The 21,241-nt window shown below is 58.4% G+C and overlaps 3 protein-coding genes across 3 annotated transcripts; all 3 read left to right on the forward strand.

Annotated features, from left to right (window-relative positions):
• Nucleotides 1–202: 202 nt before the first annotated feature.
• VOLCADRAFT_30523 (uncharacterized protein) lies at nucleotides 203–4,387 on the forward strand (the record flags this gene model as incomplete). Its single annotated transcript, XM_002957160.1, has 8 exons — nucleotides 203–408; nucleotides 1,149–1,319; nucleotides 1,705–1,849; nucleotides 2,039–2,351; nucleotides 2,721–2,928; nucleotides 3,251–3,430; nucleotides 3,881–4,003; nucleotides 4,180–4,387. Coding segments are annotated over 8 exons (1,554 nt in total), but the record flags the coding sequence as incomplete, so codon positions are not given.
• Nucleotides 4,388–7,198: 2,811 nt separating this feature from the next.
• Nucleotides 7,199–9,597, forward strand: VOLCADRAFT_32846 (uncharacterized protein; the record flags this gene model as incomplete). The annotated part of the gene is made up of 5 exons (XM_002957161.1): nucleotides 7,199–7,297; nucleotides 7,724–7,810; nucleotides 8,389–8,478; nucleotides 8,949–9,095; nucleotides 9,487–9,597. Coding segments are annotated over 5 exons (534 nt in total), but the record flags the coding sequence as incomplete, so codon positions are not given.
• On the forward strand, nucleotides 9,487–20,703 carry VOLCADRAFT_119635 (uncharacterized protein; the record flags this gene model as incomplete). Its single annotated transcript, XM_002957162.1, has 24 exons — nucleotides 9,487–9,603; nucleotides 9,907–9,990; nucleotides 10,379–10,480; nucleotides 10,673–10,807; nucleotides 11,065–11,229; nucleotides 11,572–11,810; nucleotides 12,055–12,187; nucleotides 12,662–12,748; nucleotides 13,202–13,378; nucleotides 13,885–14,073; nucleotides 14,543–14,695; nucleotides 15,203–15,370; nucleotides 15,603–15,782; nucleotides 16,286–16,411; nucleotides 16,671–16,823; nucleotides 16,863–16,916; nucleotides 17,256–17,414; nucleotides 17,677–17,858; nucleotides 18,280–18,409; nucleotides 18,764–18,912; nucleotides 19,097–19,187; nucleotides 19,502–19,662; nucleotides 20,015–20,178; nucleotides 20,498–20,703. Coding segments are annotated over 24 exons (3,504 nt in total), but the record flags the coding sequence as incomplete, so codon positions are not given.
• Between the last annotated feature and the right edge of the window lie 538 nt (nucleotides 20,704–21,241).

Here is a 21,241-nt window from a genome sequence, read left to right on the forward strand (position 1 = left end):
CCCACTTCATCATCGTAATCAGCCTCCTACCGTCATCCTCTACGTCACCTGACCAGGCGAGACGACGCAAGCTGGCGGCCTAAAGCTCCCCCGCGACGGCTCCTATCGGGCCCTATGGAACAGCGACACACCCGCCTCTGCCGTCGGCGTCAACCTGTACGGCTCTCATCCCGTACTATACGGCATCGCGCCCGGAGGCACTAGCTTTGGTTGGTTTCTTGCCAACAGCAACGCGATGGATTTCGCTGCGGGGGCCGGTGGGGACGTGACCTTCCGAATGGTGGGCGGGATTCTGGAGCTGTGGGTGTTTTGTGGCCCCGGTCCGGAGCAGGTGACGGCGCAGTACCAGGAGGTGGTGGGACGGCCCGCCATGCCGCCGCGTTGGGCGCTGGGATTCCACCAGTCCAGGTGCGCGTGCGTGTGTGTGTATCTATGTGTGTGTTATGTGCGTGTATGTATGTGTGCGTGTGTCCGTGTGTATGTATGTATGTTGTTACAGGGTGGTTAACTTCGCCAGCGGCCCCCTTTCCCGGGGCAGTCCCTGCTCTCCCCTGCTAGAGGGGCACCCTAATCCGTCACCCCATCCGACTTCAGAGTGTATTCGTTGGGTTCGGCAACTCACCACCAGCATCCATCCAAATCTAGCGGATCAACGGCGCAACAACTTAGTTACTGGTTAGTTTGCAAGTTGATTTTATCACGTCCTACATCGTCCATATGATGGGGGGCCACCTCCCATTTCAACACTCCTCAAACACCCGAGGAGTCGGCAGGCGGATTTGAACCGGGTCGGCCGGGAGCAGAAGTCAGGCCTTAACCTCTGCCAGCCGCCTGCCTATGTGTGTATGTATGTATGTGTTGTGTGCGTGTGTGTTTGCATGATTGTGTTCGTGGCAGCCACTTGACAGCCGTTACGGCCGATTAACGGCGAGGAGACGGGATAGGCAGTGACAGATGTGTGACATGACGACATGGCGGGTATGTGCAGCGTCGCACGCGCACAAAGCATACATCTTTCTTCCGTGCAGCATAAGTACATACATACATACGGACATACGGACACATATGTGCTGTGAGCTGAGGGTGGTGGTGTGAAGCGCTGAAACCCGCCTGTCCATAACCACGCACGCCGCCTCAAGCGCGCACAGGTACGGGTACGGCAGTGTGGACGAGCTGGAGGACGTAGTTGCGTCGTACAACCAGGCACGCATCCCGCTTGACGTGGTCTGGAGCGACATTGACTACACGGACCGAGCGCGGATGTTCACAGTGGACCCCGAGCACTACCCCCAACAGCGACTGAGGGCTTTAGTGGACAGGTTCGTCGTCGCGCGTCCTGCGAGGGGGGGGAGGTTCTCTTTATGCTACTCGGGGGGGGGTTTCGGAGGCGCTCCGTTTGGAATCGGAAATCGGGAATCTGCCATGCCGGGTGTTGAGGGCGGAGCTGGCCGGGGGTTGATCCGGATGCGCGACAGACAGACGCACAGAGAGACGTCCGCGCACACATGCGCACATGGGCGCACACAAATACACAAAAACGTTCTCCGTACCAACGGACCTCCCATGTGCTAGCTTGGCCCTGTTTTTGGCCCTGTCTTCAGCATACACACATACACACACATACATGCATACACACTAGCGCTTCCAGAATCCATCCAGGCCCTGAAATCCCCTTTTCTCAAACCTCTCTGAATTCCCACTCAGCCTACATGCCAGTGGGCGGCGCTGGGTGCCTATACTGGACTGCGGCATCACGGCGCTGCCTGGAGCTGGGTACGAGCCGTACGAGAGGGGCTTGTCGTACGATGTCTTTATCAAGGACAGCGGTGGGCAACCGCTGGTGGGACAGGTGGGTGCGGAAGCTGGTGCGTGTGTGTGTGTATTAGTCAGTTCATAGCTGCGTGTCTGTGCGTCTGTATGGATGTGCGTCTTTAAATGTATGTATGGGTGGTAGAGGAAATGAGAAAAGGGACGCTGAAGCCCCCGGGGGGTGTTTCTGCGCTCCAGGGTGACTCGCGGGTCGTGTTTCGCTGCCCAGGTATGGTCAGGGCCTACCCATTGGCCGGATTTCATGCACCCCAACGCCACGCCGTACTGGACGAGCCTCATGGCGGAGATGTACGACAAACTGCCGTATGACGGCATCTGGCTGGATATGAACGAGCCGTCGAACTTTTGCACGGGCGAGTGTGAGCTGCCGGCGCGGCGGTCACCGTCTGCAGCGGCGGCGGCGGCAGCGACAGAGGTTGGCGCCGCCGCTGCCGTCGCCGCCGCCGCCGCTGCTTCTGGCCGTCCGGCGGGGCCCTTGGGCATCGCTTGTGTACTGCAGTGCAGACAGCCCGGGTGGGTGTGTTGTCCGTTTTGACGGTCCACAGTATACAATAACAAGATAGAGACAATTTAGAAGATGAGCAAGAAGAAGAAGAAGACCAAAGGGCGCTGCCGGACGTGACAGGGTACCGAGGGGGACGGCCTCCGGCAAGGGTAGGTTTACTTGGGAGGAGTACTTGATCGCTTCCTCACCACCTAGAGTTTAACTTGGGGTTTTGAGGACAACGTACCTCTTCTGTCCGAGGTTCCCCACACACCGGGTTTACACTTAATGAAAAAGTCGGCAGTAGTTGTTTTTTCCCTGCATTGCGCCCATTCATCATCATCGTATGTTCTGTTTCCTCCCCCCGGCCCCCCTGGGCACCCTCTCCTCCCATTCCGCAGTCCAGACGACGCGCTGTCCAACCCGCCGTACCGCGTCAATAACGGTAACCGCCATGCGCCCTTGTACGGCAACACCCTGCCGATGACGGCCGTGGGGTACGGTGGTGTACGGCAGTACGACGCGCATAACCTGTACGCGCTGGCGGAGAGCCGTGTGACTCACGCAGCGCTGCGGTCGGTCAACCCCGGCGCAAGGCCCTTCATCCTCACCAGGTGGACAGACTGCTTGTACGGCGTTGCACGGTCTGTACGACATGTACTGGAATTTTAAAAATTCCTGATGGAGAGATGGCTAGAACATTAGTAAAGTCAACTCAGCACTAAGTCTTTTCCCAAACCTTATCCTCGATCTGGCTAATGATAAACGAGTCCCACCCCCATCCTACGCATCCTGTGAAGCCTCCCCCATCCCCCAACCTCTCCCCTCACAAACATTGGTCCTTTGGAAAAGCATCACGTTGTGGGCAGCTGTTTCTTTTATTTTTTGATCACCATACATACATACATAACACCCCCCCGCAAATACACCTTGCAGGTCTTCCTGGGCTGGTCAGGGTCGCTACTCGGCTCACTGGACTGGGGACAACACCGCCAGCTGGGATGACTTGCGGAGGTCTCCGGGGGGCCTTATGGCGGCATCTCTGGCGGGTATGGCCCTTGCGGGGGCGGATGTTTGCGGCTTCATGGGGGCCACCAATGAGCAGCTGTGTGCCAGGTGAGGGAGGTACGGAATTGCGTGTATGTGTGTATGTATGTGTGTTGGGAGGAGGGTAGAGGAAATGGGGGTTGATACTCGGAATGTAGAGGGGGCAAACATGGGGGGCGGGAGGCCGGGTGGTGTGTGGGGGGGAGAAATCCGGGTTGGGTTTCCTGAAGGTTGGGATTTTTTCTCTAGGGGCTCGTACCGTACGGGGGGCCATGGAGAGGAACCCGAGTATAGCGAGCGTGTCCTCATCATACAACCTACGAATGTTTTGTGTTCGCTGTCGCTTTTGCGTTCCTTAATAACCAGCCCGGGAGTGTAGCTTTCCCCCCCCTCCCCTCTTACATACTCCTGGCGTATGAGCCTATCCTTGGCATCAGCGTCACTCGTTCGTGGTTCGTCTTTCCCCGCCTCTCACCCCTCCCCCTTCCCACTCGCTCGACCTCGATCTCGACCTGGCAGGTGGTTGGCAGCGGGCGCCTTCTACACCTTCGCTCGCGACCACAGCGACCGAGGCTCACCCCCTCAGGAGCCCTACCGCTGGCCGCTGGTGGCGGAGGCGGCGCGTAATGCGCTGGGCGCTAGGTAGGCGCGTTGTGCCGCATGTGCGCAACATGTGTGCTGTCACGTGCATGTGCGGACCTTTCCCTGTTTGTGACGTGCGCGGCCCTCTGCTGACCAGCACGCGAGGAAGACCTCTTTTGTTGCTAAAGAGTTGGCCCGGCTCGCCGTGTCTCGAAAACGTCGTACTGGTCTTACAGGTACTCTCTGTTGCCGTACCTGTACACTGCCTTTTACCTGGCGCACACCCGCGGCGGCACGGTAGCACGGCCGCTGGTCTGGGCGGTCCCAGGTGACCCACGGGTCACTGATCTGTCCAGCCAGTGGCTACTGGGGGATGCGTTGATGGTGGCGCCCGTCCTGGCGCCCGACATGGACACGGTGAATGTGTATTTCTCCGGCCCCGGCCCCGCCGACCTCTCCTCTGAGTACCCCGACCACGGCACCCCCGGGAGCAGCGGAGGCCGCAGCAAGGCATTTAACAGCAGTAGCAGCAGCAGCATTTGGAGCGGCACTAGCAGCAGCGGCGTAGGCGGCAGCAGTATCAGCAGTGGAACGTGGTGTCGCTACAGCGACTTGAGCGACTGCTACACGGGTAGGCCCGGGGGGGGGGTTGGGGGTTGGGAGGGCCGGGGGGGGGTGAAGGGGTAATTTCTCGTCTTTCTCGTACCTGTGTGCCGCATTGAAGAGAGGGGACGACGTGCGTGCGTGTCTTTGTGTGTGAGTGTGTGGGGGGAGGGAAGCGCACAGATCTGTAACAAACGGTTTTTCCTGTCTCGACATGGTGTGGTCTGTCTTGACATATCTCCTTGAACGCACTCTACCTCCCACGCGCCACGCCGGTACTCCCGGCTTTGCGCGGTCTGCGTTACCTTCTGGGCCCGATGTCGGCGCTGCTCTGCACTCTAAGCGCACCTACCCTCCTGGCTTCATGGTGCCGCATTCGTTTTGCCGTCGGGCCTTCGTGAGGGGCCGTCTTTCCCCCCCTTTCCAGTTTCTATTACTTCTTCGCCGCCTCTACACCTACCTTTAATATTTTACGGCTTGGCTCTACTGCTCCTTTTCCGCTCTTGTTTTAGTTTTGGCGGCTAGGTAGGTAGTTTTCCGCTGTCGTCGTCACCACATCATCCCGAGGACTGCTTCTTCACAACCGTCGACTGGTCAGTTCTGCTACCGTCCTGTACATCCGCCGCAGCACTCTTTCCGTGGCTGCAGCTTCACTCGCTCGTCATTCGTCTTTTCCCCCTTCCAGGCTCCCACCTGGTACCCGCCAACCCCACACCCGCCAGGCCCCTGGCGCCGCCTGGTCCCGAACACCGGAACCCATCATCCCCCGCAGCTTCTCCTCTCCTAAGCCCCTTCTTTCCCTCCCCCCCCCCGTTTCCCGCCAACCTGCTAACTCATCTCCCTCCTTATAAAGTACCTTGACTGTCGCATGCACGTATGTACCATTCCCCCCTCCCCCGCGTCCAGGTCCTTCTTGGCGCCAAGTCAAATCTCCACTGGGCGCCGCGCCGCCCCTCTTCCTCCGAGCAGGGTCTATCGTACCCACACAGCCGCTCGCCAGCCCCACCGCCCCCACCGCCATCACGACCTCCAGCGTCGCCGCCTCGCCCCTCACACTCCTCGTACTGCTCTCTGCCGCCGGGTCAAGCGCACAGGGGCATCCGCCCGCCACAAGATCAGGATTTGGATCTGGATCCATGGATGTGGCGGCGGCGGAGCGGCGGGATATCAGGGACGACCTGGTGGCGAACGGATTTCTATACGCGGACAATGGCACGGCCCCGGATGTGGGCGGGTCCGGGTCTTTAAGAGTGCGGATGGCGGCGGGTGCCAGCCTGGCGGCGGGGTCGGGCTGGATGGAGTTTCATGTCGAGGCAGCAACAACTCCGCCACAACCGTGGCGTGTTCCGAAGCCGCGTCATGGTCTTGGGGCTGTGGATGGGTTTGGCAGCACTGGCGATGAGATGTTAGCGGCGGCGGAGGGGCCCGCTGGCGCTGACGTCGACGTACGGCAGCTGCGTGTGTGGGGTGTGGTAGTGGTGGGTGTGGCGCTACCGCCGGGTAGTGTTGGGTTGGAGGTTGAGGTTGAGGTGGAAGGGTTGGCTCCAGTACGGCTGGAGGATGGGGTGCGGTTGGATCTGGCAGGGCACCTGTTGCGGTTGGAAGGATTGAATGTGTCGGCAGTAAAATCTTTCCGGCTGGCGTGGAAGCCGAAGGCTGCGGTATCGGCGCCAGTGACGTCGTCGGTAATGTGATCGGGGACGTCTACGTTGGTTGCTTGGTCGTTTCGAAAATGCGTCATCCGTGTAACTCGGGAACATTTAAGCGTAGTACCTACCGCGGGGATGAATTACAGTGGGTGTGGAGGAGGGGCAAAAGAGAGGCAGGAGTCGTGGCGTGCTACGCTCTCGCAGTGTAAAGTACACTGGAAAGGGAGTCATGTCGGAAGCTATGGTCGGTCTCATGCAGCAAACCTATTGTGGTTGGCACCACTTTTAAGGATGCGTGCGCAGTCACACCAGTTCCCAGTTTCCTAATCCAACGACAAGTGTTGTAGCGAGAAGGCCACCATACAGCTCCACGCTCCGTAAATGTGATGTACTAGTCTCCATAAATGCCACTTCCCCTTTGCCATGTTCCCGTTGCAAATTTCCGTTAGGATTGGACGTGTAAGCGCCTGCAGTTGGCACTGGCAATAGTTCTTTTCCTAATTTAGCGCTATAACGCGTAACTGGCAGTAGTAATGTGCCTTTTGAGCACGTTCCCCTCCGCTAAGCCCCAAACCATGCACAGCATGCACAGCATGTACAAGGCTGCAGCGTAGAGCAAAGCACTTTCATAGGTTCTGACGTGACTCCATTATTACTTTAGCAAATTGTATACATTTGAAACGTGCTGTTTAATCAGAGGACGGACTTCCGTTGATGGAGCGGGATGCACTTTTGCCTGAATAACAGACTTGCTGATCGATGAGCTTGCGTGATTTGGAAGGATGTGCACGATAGAAAAGGTGAGAACCTCGCCAGTAGAAGGCAGCCAGCGAAGGAGTTGGCACCCTTCTCGCGCGAAAGCTTTGCGACTGACGAAGTCTTTTCGAATGCCTTTGCACGCTGCTCGCTGCTTCCATAAATTGCGTCAACTGTCGTTTTGGCCGAATTTTTAGTATTCCATAAAGCCTAGGGAAACACTTAGCTGTCCGCCATGCAGATTCTCATTAAGGGCATCCGGAGTTTTAGCCCAGATAATGAATATATCATCGAGTTCTACAAGCCTCTGACCATCGTCGTCGGTTCGAATGGAGCGGGGAAGACGGTGCGGGGTCATGGGGGTGTATGTCGGGGTTTAGCTTGCCAGGTGCCTCCAGGACCTGTCAGCTGCATCACGCCCTGTATATTCCAGGGTTCACCGAATATCCTCCATACTCAGACCTCCATGCTTATGTATGGCTGCCTGATCAGATATGTCACTATCCGATTCCCTCTCCTCAGGGTTGTGGCGTCGCCATAATTGCGCATAATTGTGCTTTCCTATGCTTTCAACCACATAACCTCCCTTTGCCCCTACTTCCAATCAATCAATAAACACTATTGCACGGTGATAGCGTAGCCTCATTCGTCTCCCCGACCCCTCGATGGCTGCGCCACAAACGCCTGCCTCAGGCCTTTTAACCCCTCCGACCCCATTTTCGCCTTTCGCCATTTCATCCTTTGTGAAATCCCATCTGGTCACGGCTGGCAGACCATCATCGAGTGCCTCCGCAATGCCACCACCGGCGAGCTGCCGCCTAACACTCGGCAGGGGCAGGGCTTCGTGCACGATCCAAAGGTGTGTTAAGAAGGATAAGCAAAAAATTCTCACCTTGCAGAGATCGCCGCGACATCTGGGCGCGTGTACCTGTGCGTGTACTTGGTCCTGCACCAGGAGAAGAGATAGGGGCATGCTTGCTTGGGGGCATGCATGCTTAGGGACGTCATGGGAAGTACAGGCAATACAGGTGCACATGGATGGAGATGAATACACCCAGACCGACACTTCCTTGTGTTTTTTTATTTTCCTTTTAAAGGCCCATGATTAAATTTACCTTTTGTCTTGGTCCCATACTGTAATGACTTGCCTTCTTATATTTGGCGGAATCTCCGCCACGGCCAATGGCGTCTTGCCGATTTCCCTCACCCACTGACTCACACACGTTTTCATTGAGTCCCCGTTGCGCGCTGCACCCATTACCCCTCCCGCCTACTCACTAACCGCTCCCTTGCCTTTGTGGCGCTTCCTTCCGATACCGGTGTATCGCTTTTAGATTTCTCGTCCGTTCCTCCATCTGCTCGATGATTTGCCGCAGCATCACGTCACTAACCTCCCAATTGCCTTGATGACGGTGGCGGTGTTGTTGGTGCTGCCAGGTGGCGGGTGAGACGGAGGTCAAGGCACAGATCAAGCTGTCCTTTAAGACCGCCACTGGGCAGCCCATTTACGTCACCAGGTCCTTCCAGGTGGGGCGGAGTGGAGTAGAACGGATTGCGTGCAGGGGAGGCATGGCCGAAGAGGGGGAAAGGGGCTGAAAGTAACGGATGTGAAGCGGGGAGGGCGATAGAGGCTGGGACGGCAGTCACGCACGAGGTGAAGCAAAAACCAGTGCAGGTACCGCACCGCAGCCGTGAGCAGCTTGCATTTCAGCTGGCCGCCATGTCACAGGTCACCGGAGCAAGGGGAAAGAAAGAGACCTTTAGGGAGCTATAGTCTGGCGGAATGAAAAGTAGGAGGGTGATTTTTTTACCCTTTCAGTATGCGGGTTCATGACCTGACGGCGCGGAGCTATCAAGACAGGGACGAACAGTAAGGGCGGTATTCCTGCACCTTTCCGCCCGCATGCTGGCCTTCCTACGGCCTCGTGCTCCCGATTCCCAGCTGGTTGCCTTCGCGGCCTCTTTCTCCTCGTGTACCCCCTGCCCTGGCTCCGCAGTTGACCCAGAAGAAGACGGCTCTGCAGTTCAAGAGCCTGGATGCGGTGCTGTCCTGCCGCAATCGCAACACTGGTCAGCGTGAGTCGGTCACGTACCGCTGTGCCGACCTGGACCGGATGGTGCCCACGCTCATGGGCGTATCCAAGGTGTGGGGAGGGGGGCACGTGGTGTTGCGTATGGGTTGGGTGCGGTCTTTGGGATGAGGTGGGGTGAGGCGCGTGGATTAGGCTGCTGTGTGATCTGCAGGTGGGGGTGCAGTCTTTTGGGAGTGGAGTCTCTTACCACTGCTTTGCCCTCGTGCTGGTGGGTCAGTACGGTAAGCAAGGCGAGGAATCGAAATGACACAGACGTAGTGGGGATTGGGAAAGGGAGGGGCTGTAAATTGCTAGGAAGGGCGAGGTGCGAGGGCGATGAAGTAGGGCGCGATGAAGCCTACTTACTGTGCTCGTGGCCGGCTCCGTTGTTCCCATGTTGTTTCCTCAAGTGATTTTGAGTCCAGCTTCGTCAACCCGTTCCCGGCGGGCCCGGCCTCCACAGGCGGTGCTGGAGAACGTCATTTTCGTGCACCAGGAGGAATCCAACTGGCCGCTGGCGGAGGGCAAGGTGCTCAAGGAGAAGTTTGACGACATCTTCGCAGCCACCAAGTATACCAAGGTCGGTGGGAATGGCATGGGGACGGGCAAACGAGGGCGTAACAGGCGAGCGGATGGGCGAAGGTGGCAGTGGACGGAAGGGGCGGCAAGCGATTGGAGAACTTCCGGGGCTTGAGGGACGTGAGGGAGAGAAGGGACCAGAGGGGGGAGGGACCAGAAGTTGAAAATGGAAGGCAGTGTGGAGGACGGAGGGCGCCAGTCGTAGCTGCTGATGGTGAGCGGAAGCGGAAGCGGGTGGAGAGCGCGGGACAAAAGGAAAACAGTTCTGAGTCCGAACGAAACTCGCCACCCCTGTTCCCTCTAGGCTTTGGAGGCGCTTCGCAAGCTGCGTACTGAGAAAGCCCAGTCGCTTAAGGAATACAGGTTGAGCATGGAGACGCTCAAACAGGTGCGTGCAGTGGGAGTGGGAGGGTGGGTGCTGGACAGAGAGCTGGAAGCTGGAATAGGAATCAGCGGTGCACGTTTACTGCTCACTGGCTCGATGGGGCCGCTTGTTTGTGTGGTGCTATTGGTAATGTCTGGACTAGTGTCCGTGTCCTCCCACCGCACTCCTCTTCTGATGGCCGCCTTGAGTATTGCAACATGACGTGGCGGACCAATACCTTCGAGCTGGTTGTCATCCTAGCCAGCCTCTGCAGGGCTTGGCCTCGGAAGAGGGTTTTCTCCGGCCCGCACCAATTGTAGCTATTGTTCATGGCCGAGGCTCTTTGATCTGATCTTCTCTTTCCTAACCAGGCCCAGTGAATCCTCTCCATCTAACCTACTCCCCTTTCCAGGTCAAGGACATGGCTACCCACCACATGGGTCAGCGGGAGGAGGCAAAGTCCCGGGTAGCGGACTGCCAGGCGCAGATGGCCAGCTTCGAAACTAAGATACGGGTGCGGAGCGCGAGAATGAAAATGGTTATGGGACGGTGTTAGGAGATGAAGATGAAGTTAGGTGCATGTATGCTGCCGGGACGAGCACCTCCGCCTGTCTACCTTCACCCCAACCCCGTGCCATTTCGCGCGCGCTCACGGTCTCCCGCTTTGCTTCTTGCATAAGGTCCCTACCTCCTCCCGCATGCCCAGGATCTGGAGCAGCAGCGCTCAGCCCTGGCCTCCAAGCTTGGGGAGATCGACTCATTGGCCCGCGACATGAGCAGCCGCCGGGGGCAGCTAGAGCAGCTGAGGGCCACCAACCGGGAGCGGGAGGACAGGTTCAGGGTAAGATCGTAGTAATGAAGCTGAGTGCTGCGAGGGAGGGAGGAAGGCGTGTTACACCTAACCCACGCCTTCATCCCACCCAAGTTGCGCGCATTCCCCGCCCATCCCGTGTCCCGATCCCATGGACACCTTTTTCCCACTGTTGGTTGTTATAAAGCCATTCTAGCAGCTTGTGTCCTATTACATGTAACTTGGGGTTTTCCCATTCAATAGAAACGAACCTTATCTTTACCCTCACCCTCCTCCTGGCTCTGCAGAACGAGGGGCGCGAGGATTTCGAGGAGAGCAGTGAGGAGCTGCAAGCGCATCTGGTGGACAGCGACCGGGTGGCGGCAGGGAAGCAGCAGCGGTGCACCGCACTGGAACGGGAGGTGGAGGCGGCCAGGAGCAGGAAGGAGGCCATGGCGGCACAGCACCAGCGGGTCAGTTAGAGACTGGGGACCGAGGGCGGGGCTGCGGGCAGAGCGCGGGACATGGAAAGGAGTAGGGAAGAGGAATGTGGTCGTGGCTGGGCGGATCATGATATAACAGATACAATAGTGCCAAGGCGTTTCCTTTTCCCGATATGTACGCATTCCACGTTCCTTAACGTGCTTCACTCCTTCCACGCACCCTCTCTATCTCCCTGCTACCTTTGGGTCACGTTGGGTACTGTTCCGATATCTCTTCCGATATCATACCCGTCTTGCCCAGACACCTCGCCATCAGCCAACCATCATCTATCACCCATCAGCCCATCGCAACGCAACCCTCTCTCCCTTCAGGACTGTCTCCGTCACGGCCAGCTGGCGGGTGAGGCCGCCAACCATGCGTCCAACGTGGCGGAGCGGGATAGGGCCATACGGGCGACTGCGGTGGCACTGGCTCTGCCGCTGCCGATGCAAGGGGAGCAGACGGCGGACGGAAGCTTTTCCTCTGCCGCCGCGGAGGGCTTTTGCAGGGAGGTGGCGACCAGGGTGCAGGAGCTGGAGGGTCGAGTGCGGGCGCTGAGGGCGGACGCCAGGTGGGTGTGGAGGGGGTGCAAACGGAGTGTGGAGGGCCCCCGTGACGCTGTCCAGCGCCCTAGTCACACTCTGGGAGAGGGAGGGCGCGTGGCGGCCTTAACTCGCCGCCACCGCCGTCATAACCACCATTATTACCACCACTTGTTTTTCGCCTGCAGTGCCTCCTTGCCACCTAGCCCTCTCGTACGCCCACTTCGACATGTGCTTGTTGGCTTTTGTAACCGTCTACCCGCATACCCTCAGGACCAACGAGGGCCGGCTGAGCTCTGCAGTGGATGCCGCCACGGCGCAGCTGGCTCGGGCGCAGGAGGGCCTGCGGCTGAAGCGGGTGCAGCTGGAGGACAACCGCAACGCCATCAGCAACTGCGGCGCGCAGGTGTGGGGTCATGGGAATATGGACTAACGGCGTGTTAGTCCATATGTGTATGCGGCGATGCATGTGCTTTCGTATATGTGCCTTGGTCGGGGATGGCCAATGGGTAGGGGTTGGGGATGAGTTTGGGAAAGCAAGCGACATCCGGCAACCAATGGAGTGCGAACGGCCTGGCTAGGGAGGCGGCTAGGGTTGTCGGCTTCGTCACCGTTGCAGGCTCAACAAGGCAGTATCGGTATTGACCATGTTGCGGCTCCGACGAGACAACTCGTCAGCCGTCCTGGCAATTACACGTCGCAGTCGGGAAAATGGCCTTTGGTTAGCCACTCACGTTTTTCCTTTTGTACATATGTAGGTGTATACCATACATCCCGCCCACATCTGCTCCTTCGGTGTTATGTTGTGTTCTGTTTCTCAACTAACCCCCAATCCACTCACCCTGCCCCCACTGCTCCACCCACCCATCCATCCCCGCAGATTCAAGGCAGCCAGTTCACGGAGGTCAGCGCCCGGGCGCTCCGGGAGGACGCGGAGCGGGCCGAGGAGCTGTATCGCCGGAAGCAGGTGCGTGGCCAGGGCTGCGGTAAGGTATTTGTGTGCCAGCCTGTTTGGTTCTCATGAAAACTCTAGCTCCATTCCCGCCTCCTGCTTCTTGCGCAGTCCCGGCTCACATTGCTTCTCCTCCTCCTCCTCCTCCCTTCCCCCTAGATCCGTTCGTCTTTCCCCCCCTTGGCCCGCATTTCCCTTTACGTTGTCCCTGCGCCTCGTCACTCCACAAGCCCCATATCCTTGTTATCCCTTGTTAGTTATCCTTTATATGCACGAACCCACGCACGCTCTTCCACTCACAACGGCGACCCACATACAATGTAATAAGACACCCATATGCATGCATGCCATCCCATATGCTCCGGGCCCCGTTGGCCCCCTCGTTCCGCTCCGCCATCTTGCCCATCCCCGTCTCCTTCGCAACCCTCCCACCCCCTTCCTCTACTTCTCCCGTCCCTATCGCACCAGATGGAGGAGTCCTCCAGCGATGCAGCTCGCCAGGTGGAGGCGGCCCGCCAGGAGGTGGAGGCCGCCACTCGCCGCATGTCGGAGCTGCGGGCGGAGCGACAGCGCGCGGCGGCGGCAGCGGAGGGCTCCGCCAGGCTGCGTCTCAAGCGCACCGACCTAGAGTCCAAGGAGGAGCAGGTGTGTTAGTGTGTGTGTGGGGGGGTAAGGAAACAGAACGTACACCACTTCAACTGTAGAAAGAATCTAATGACATCACATGGCCAGCGGGTGGGAGTTGGGAGGGAGGAGCACCGCCACCTGGGATTAAGAAATCAGGAATTAAGATCTCAATAGTAGTACTTGGCGATGATTTTTTGCAGTTTAATTGCTGATGCAGTTTAATTGCAGTTTAATTGCTGGAATACAGGATTCTCTAAGAGGGAGCTGGGGGATGCTTTTTCGCTGCAAAGTTGTCCCCTTTCCATCCACCCAACCTTAACCATTCACTGACCTTACATGTCCATTTACCAAGGTTCACAAGGCTTCGATGTCCTCCAGCTGCTGCTGCTGCTGCAGCTCCTTTACCTTGGAGCTACCAGCCACTGGACATCTGGAGGGGGGGGGTTCGTCCGATACATGTCGATAAATTGTTCCGATCCAGTCAACCTCGTGATCACTCACCCCGCCCTTTTTCCAACGCGCAGTTGTCCAAGGTGGTTGCCGCCCGGCGCCTGGATCTGACGAAGGCCCTGGCGCTGCCAGCCGGGGAGGCGCTTCCTGCGCCTGGGGCGTTGCGGGCTCGTGCTGAGGGAGTTCTCGGTCGGCTGCGGGGGGAGGAGGCGGACCACCTAAGGGCCTCACAAGAGGCACACCGGGCGGCGGAGACTGCCAAGGTGCGTGTTTTCATGACCTGACATGCGGTCAGGAACCAGCGAGGTTGGCACGTGGGTAGCGATACCGAAGCAAGCACCTTGTCCAGCGACGTGGAAGTAAATTGTGTGTGCATGTATGTGCGCGTGCGCTTGGTGTGTGTGTGTGTGTGCGTGCTTTTAAGAATTGTGTCTGACCAAGGTATGATGCTTTTGGTGTATGTATGTATATGTATGTGTATGTATGTGTATGTATGTGTATGTATGTGTATGTATGTGTATGTATGTGTGTGTGCGTGTGGTTGAGGTGTGCATGAAATCTCTCACGAGGCCTCTGTGCGTATACGTGTGGTGTGTGTTTGCAACGTCTTGCACGGTTGCATAGTGATAGTGACGCTTGCCATTTACCTACTTCTAGGGGGCGCCCAGACATGTAGAGACACACACACACAGACACATATACCTCACTCCCTTTTTTTCCCTCCCTTCCCAGAGCGCCCTGACAGCCCGGCGCGGCGAGGTGTCCCGCTGCCAGGCGGACATGGAGCGGCTGCGGGGGGAGCTGCGGCACGGGATGGCCGCCGCCGTGGGGGAAGTCGGGGTCAGCGAGGAGGAGTACAACAACAAGATTGTGACGATGCAACAGGTAGTCTCGGACTGGCTGACTGCGGCTGGTCGGCTGGATGAGGAAATGCCCAAAGATCACACATACACGGAACACAGGGATTTCCTCTCTCTCTCTATCCCCCACTCCCTCTCTCTCTCTCTATCCCCCACTCCCCCTCTCTCTCTCTATCCCCCACTCCCCCTCTCTCTCTCTATCCCCCACTCCCTCTCTCTCTCTCTATCCCCCACTCCCTCTCTCTCTATCCCCCACTCCCTCTCTCTCTCTATCCCCCACTCCCTCTCTCTCTCTCTATCCCCCACTCCCCTCTCTCTCTCTAACCCCCACTCCAACTCTCTTTATCCCTCCCTTGGAAACATTCCCTCTACATCCATTCGTTGCCTTGCCTGGGGCTCTCAGTCCCCGTGTGGTACTTAGTGGTCTTGACAATCACACACTTAGACACACACGAAGTCACTCAATCACCACCGCGCACCCTTTTCCCTACGCCCCCTTCCCCTCCTGCCTGCATGATTTTGCCTCCTGCAGGTTGAGGACAGGCGGCGCAACCGGCTGGGCAAGTGCAGCGCCATGGAGACGTTGTTCAAGGAGTACCGGGAGACGGTGAACAATGGGGGGGACTGCCCGCTGTGCTGCCGGGGCTTTTCCGAACCGGAGCGCCGGGTGTGTCTACGGCATATCGACGAGGAGATGAAGGTGGGTTGCGGCGTGGGTGGGTGAGCGGGCTGGCAGATATTCGCATGTGTCACGGAGGCCAGGAGGTAGCACTTGCCCTGACGCGACTCATGTGTGCGCCTTATCCATCCGTCATTTAGCGATAGATTTATCCATCCGGCTGGTAATCTCCATCCCTCTCCCTCTTCTTGTCTATTTGCGCCGTCACGTCGTCCTCGTGCTGCGCTGTCCAAATCTGCTTCTGTGTCCCCAGATCCTGCCCAAGAGCATCGAAGATTGTCAATTCGCCCTGCAGCAGCTGCAGCGGCAGCTAGAGGCACTGCGGGCGCTCCAGCCCGCCTGGGTACGTTACAATGACCTGCGCGCTAAGCTGCCGCAGCTGCAGCAGGCGGAGCAGCAGCTGCAAGAGCAGGTGGAGGAGCTCTCGGAGAAGGTACGAAGGCGGCAGGCGAAGTGGTATCAGGGGTTGTGAGTACATAGGAAGCTGGCAAGGACAAGGGGGGCGGAAGTGGGAGATAAGGATAAATTGGCAGGAGTGTGAGGGTGGTTGTTGGTGTTGCGCACGCGCGCAACTCGTTTGATATTCAACAAATTATTTACAGCCCAACCTTCCTGGCGTAGTCCTCGCACCTCTCATCACCACGCACTTCTCTGCTCCTTGGTCCTCGGACCCACGACACCTTGGGCAGGATTTCAGTATGCACGGGGACTGCAGCGCCGGCTTCAACACGGGAAACAATTGGGACCGGATCAGGTGGATCCAGTATCGGAATACCTCTACACCTTGTCGGGACTGTGGTCTGAAGGGACTATCGCACACTAGCCTCCGGCGCCTTCCCCCTTTGCTTACCTTGCAAGGCCCCCTTCATTATCCCGCCACCACCCTGACCACCCTAACCGCAACCACGACCCCGCTCCCTTTCGCACCCTGAAAAGGCCATGGCGGCCCAGATGGACTACGCGGAGGTACATGAGCGGGTGAAGGAGCTGACTCGCATCAACAGCGAGGTGGTGTGGCATGTAGACAGGCTGGCGGGGGAGGCTGAGGTGCTGAGGAAGGAGGTGCGTGCGGAATCCGTGGAGGGGAGCTGAGTGTGGTCGGAGGAGGGCTCGGCTGGGAGGTGCTGTGCGAGGTTGAGTTTGCACCAGCCTAAGGTACCAATACGAATTCAACATGCCCTAGTTACGTGTCCCCTGCATGGCCTAGTTACCGATGTGCGTGTTACGATAACCCCAAGTTCCAAACACACCGTAGTCCCGACCACTCCTTCCTCTCTGGTCGCCAACCAACCTCCTGGGACAACCTCCTCTGCATCTCCAGATTGCTGTCCTGGACCCGGCGGCTGCGACTGCCCCAGCCGGCTGCAGCGTGAGCGAGATCGACACCGAGCTGGAGGCGGTGGAGGCGGCCCGGCAGCGCGCGGAGCTGGCGCGCGATGGGGCGATGGCGCGTGTGAACCGGTATCGTGATGAGGTGCTGACGGCCCAGCGGTGCACCATGACGGCCCAGCAGCGTGCGCTGGAGGCGGCGGCGGCGGTCAACCGGGTCAATGAGTTGCAGAGCAAGGTGAGTGCACTCCTGCGCGTTCGTGTAGATATGTGTGCGCGCGCGCGTGTGTGTATGTGTGTGTGTGCTGGAAGAAGCTCCTCACCTGCCGCGCTTGCCGAACTATATACGCGGAGCACGTGTGTATTTTTGACATCGCGCATGTATTTGTGAGTGCGAGAAAGGCAGTGGAAAAGGAAGGCGTGGGGCGAGTGTTCCTGCCCCGTACACTGCGCAACCGTTGAGGCAAGACAGAGACCAGCACCGACTGGTGGTTGCCACTGCAGACCCCGTTGAGAAAGCACATCTCGATATCGCTGCTGCTGCTGCTGCTGTTTTCGCCTACCCCTGTGTTATCAGATTCAAGAGCTGGAGGCCGCCAATACGGTTCTGGAGCAGGAGCTGCGGGCGGCCGCCGGCAACCTGGGCCCCCTGGAGACGGAGCGGGACAGCCTGTTGCGTCAGCGGGACGAGGCCAGGCAGCGGGCGCAGCGGGAGGTGACGGAGGCGGAGGAGCAGGTGCGGGCACGAGGGATGGGCCTGGGGCCGGAAGGGATCCGAGCTCAGAAAAGCGAGCAGAACGAGACGTCCAGGGAGAGGTGATGGTGGGCTGGCTGTTGGAATGTTATTCTGCACCACCCGGCGCTCTTGTCTCTCCCCGCCTCTTACAGGCGGGCAGGCCGCCCAGCAGCTACAACTAGTGCATCCTAATCCAGCATATGACTCATATCATTCTTGCTGTCCCCGTCCTGCTTCTGCTTGATTAATTTGCTTGCGCCAGCTCCGCGGCGCTCAGTTGCACCTGTCCCAGCTGCTGGATAAGGCCCGGGTGGTCTCGGAGTACGAAGCCCGAGGCAGGGGTGCCGAGCTGGCTCGCATGGGTTCGGAGCTGGAGGCAGCTCAGGGTCGTATCGAGGAGCAGGGCCGGGTGCTAGCAGCCAAGGAGGAGGAGCTCACGGCGCTGTAAGGGGTTGGGGCTGCGGGTAGGGGTTGGCGCAAAGCTGGGTGAACTGTGTGTGTGTGTGTGTGTGTGTTGAGGGCGTAATACTCGACCCCAAATGGATGCAAGGATGCCGGAAGGTGGGTTGGGTAGGGGAGTAATTTGGTGCCGGTGATCTGGTAGGGTGAAGGGCAGGAGGGAAGTTGGGAGATGCGGCTGCAGCTGCTGGCGCGTACTGCCGTCCGCCACGTAACCCTAATTGCCATGTGACCTGCGAGCCGCCGCTTAGCTAGTTAAACTGTGCCATTGAAACTGTCAATTCAATCCAGGCCAACGCAACTCATGCGGATTGGGGTTTTCACTGTATTCCTCATGTCCCTCTCCCTCGACTTCGGCCCCGCTGCCCGGCCTTCCCTCGCTTCCCCCCGGTCTACGCTCCTGCAGGCGCCAGGAGCTGGTTGCGGATGCAGCCCTCCGGCGGGACGTGGTGGACGTGTTGGACATGCGGTCGAGTCGGAAGGCTGAGGAGGATCTCGCGACTGAGTTGGCGGCCATGGAGGCCCGCGTAGCACAGGTGTGTTTGGAATCTGACCTGAGCCACGGGCAGGGGTGTGTGTGTGTGCGTATATGCGTATATGTACTGTATGTTCATGTTTACGTGCGTCTGCTTACGCGCATGTGTGCATGGGAGGAGTAAGCGTTGCGCATAGGCGGGCTGCGTAGAACCTGGCGCATGGTGAACATTTCATGGGTGTTTTAGCACCCATTCCCTCGTGGTATCTTTACACCCCGCTTTGGACGCGATCTGGCGGCAGGCCTTTCATTTCACACCGCCGCACCCAATTGCAGGCTATCTTCCCAAACCCGTTTCGACCCCTCCCCCCCCTCGAACCCCGCACGCGGCCCAACCCTGTCCACCACCTGCCAGGTTGGCGACCCGGGCTCCCTTCACCGCCAGGCCACCTCCCTGGCTGAGCAGCGTGATGCGCTGAGGTCGCAACAGGACGTACTGCGGGGCCACATCGCCGCTGCGCAGCAGGCGGCTGCCCGGGCGCAGGCGGAGCTGAACGACCCAAAGTGGGTCACGACATTGCTCCCCATCTGCCTGGTTGGCATTTTCCTCCGTCTATCAGTCTTATCAGTCTTATCAGTCTGTCCTCCTGCGCGTCTGCCAGTCTATGTCTACATGGGTGCTTTCACTTCCTAGACCGCTGTACCCGTCTCCCTGTGTCCCTGCCCCTCTGCTCCATGTGCCCCGCAGGTACCGGGACATCCAGCAGCGCTTCTATTCTCAACAGGTGACCGTCAAGACCACCGAGATGGCCATGTCGGACCTTGATAAGTACTACAAGGTGGGTTGATGGGGGCCAGGGTATGGTGTGTGGCCTGGGGATCTTTGTAATAGGAGGCTGGCGGTCCGGCACCTGTTCGGCACCATGACTACTCCGTTGTGTTGGAAACATCGAGGGGCGCGTGGCGGAGGCCACCACCGCAACACGCGCGCAGGAGGAGGTCACCTCAATCCAATAGCCTCTGGACCTGAAACACAGCAGTAAAAAGACACGTCCTGCCCCATCATCGCCCTTCGCCAATCAATTGGTCCATCCACACCACATTTCTCCATCACCCTCCTTGACCACCCTGGCCTCGGGTCACACACCCCAAGGCCCTGGAGAAGGCGCTGCTCGTGTTCCACACCACCAAGATGGCCGACATCAACAAAATCATCAAGGAGCTGTGGCAGAAGACCTACCGCGGCCAGGACATCGACTACATACAGATCAAGGCCGACACGGAGGGCGCTGGGGCGAGGTCCTACAACTACAGGTAATGCAAATGCCGCACGGCGTCGTATCGGGTCCTACAGTCGTACACTCCGCTTTTAGGCCTCTTCTTGTGTGTATGCAAAAATCCGTGCGGGAAGGCGCAGATTGCAGGGAAGAAGGCGCCCGGCGTATGTACGGTCCTGCCCGAGGAGAGCTCCTCCATACCATTTATCGCCAGTGTTGTTCCCGTTTAACAGCAAGAACAACATTCCTTTCCTTCGGGCCCCCAGAAAACAATCGCTATGGGCACGCACACAGTTTCCCTTTGTATTTTTGAATCCGCTGTCCATTTATTTGAACGACTCCAGCCCACCTGCTGTATTACTCCCTAATCCTGAACCCGCACACCCTAGAGTGGTGATGTACAGCGGCTCCGCCGAGCTGGAGATGCGGGGTCGGTGCAGTGCGGGTCAGAAGGTGCTGGCCTGCCTCATCATCCGACTGGCGCTGGCGGAGACGTTCTGCCTCAACTGTGGCATCCTGGCGCTGGATGAGCCCACCACCAACCTGGACGCGGGTGCGGTGTGGGGAGAGGGGGCTGGGAAGTCGACACACTGCCTGAGGGCGTGTGTGGGGACCCCAGAGGAAGGGTTTAGATATGAGTTGCTGCGGAATGGTGAAAGGCGAGGAAAAAGGCAGAGAACCAGTAATGGATGCAAGTAATTTAAGGCGAGGAAAGGAAGGGGGCACGGGCTGGTGTTGCGGACGTGGGCGATGTTAGGTGGAGGGGTCCGGGTTTACGAACACAGTAAAGGCCTGTCGTGACGCTCCCTGGTCTTGTTCCTCACTTTCCTTTGACCCTTTCCTTGCCCAAACCCTTTTTTCTGCAACGACAGAGAACAGCGCCAGTTTAGCTCGCGCGCTGAAGTCCCTGATGGAGTCACGGTCCGGTCAGGAGAACTTCCAACTTATTGTCATTACACACGACGAGAACTTCGCGCAGCTAATCGGCACCCGAGAGCACGTGGACACGTTGTGGCGCGTCACCAAGGACCCCGCCACGCAGCACACGCTGGTCACCCCGGAGGCGCTGCGGGACTGAGGTGGGCGGTCCTGTCCCTGAAGGGGGGGGAGGGGAAACGGGCGGGTAGGCAGGCAGGGAGGCAGCGGGCCGCCAAGTAGTGGGCCGCCAAGCAGTGACAGCTTGTGGTTGTATATGCCTGCGAATGACTGTATTACATACATCCAAGTTTATCTTACTACGTTAAGGTATATTACTACGCATCGCAATCTCATATTATTACGCTTGCGACTCGTCATCCAAAAAAATGAAGGCGATGGGACTCGAATCCGCAACCCTCAGATCTGATGTCTGATGCGTTATCCACTGCGCCAGGCCGCCAAGCAGTGGGATGCTGCATGCAAAGCAGTGGGCCCCCATGCAGTGGACCGCCAAGCGGTGGGCCGCCAGCCTGTGGGATGTTGTATTGGGATGTGTTCCCAGGGCCATTGTGGCTGTTCCCAGTTGCGTCAGGCAAGTCGTGGAAGCACACACTCAGTTACGGTGTGCTCGTGGGTGCTCCCGTGGTGGCCGCGCTCCCTGCGGCAAGTGTAATTGTGGAGTGCATAAATATCATATT

This window comes from Volvox carteri (genome assembly GCF_000143455.1).
Source record: "Volvox carteri f. nagariensis unplaced genomic scaffold VOLCAscaffold_70, whole genome shotgun sequence".
In the NCBI taxonomy this organism is placed as follows: Eukaryota; Viridiplantae; Chlorophyta; class Chlorophyceae; order Chlamydomonadales; family Volvocaceae; genus Volvox; species Volvox carteri.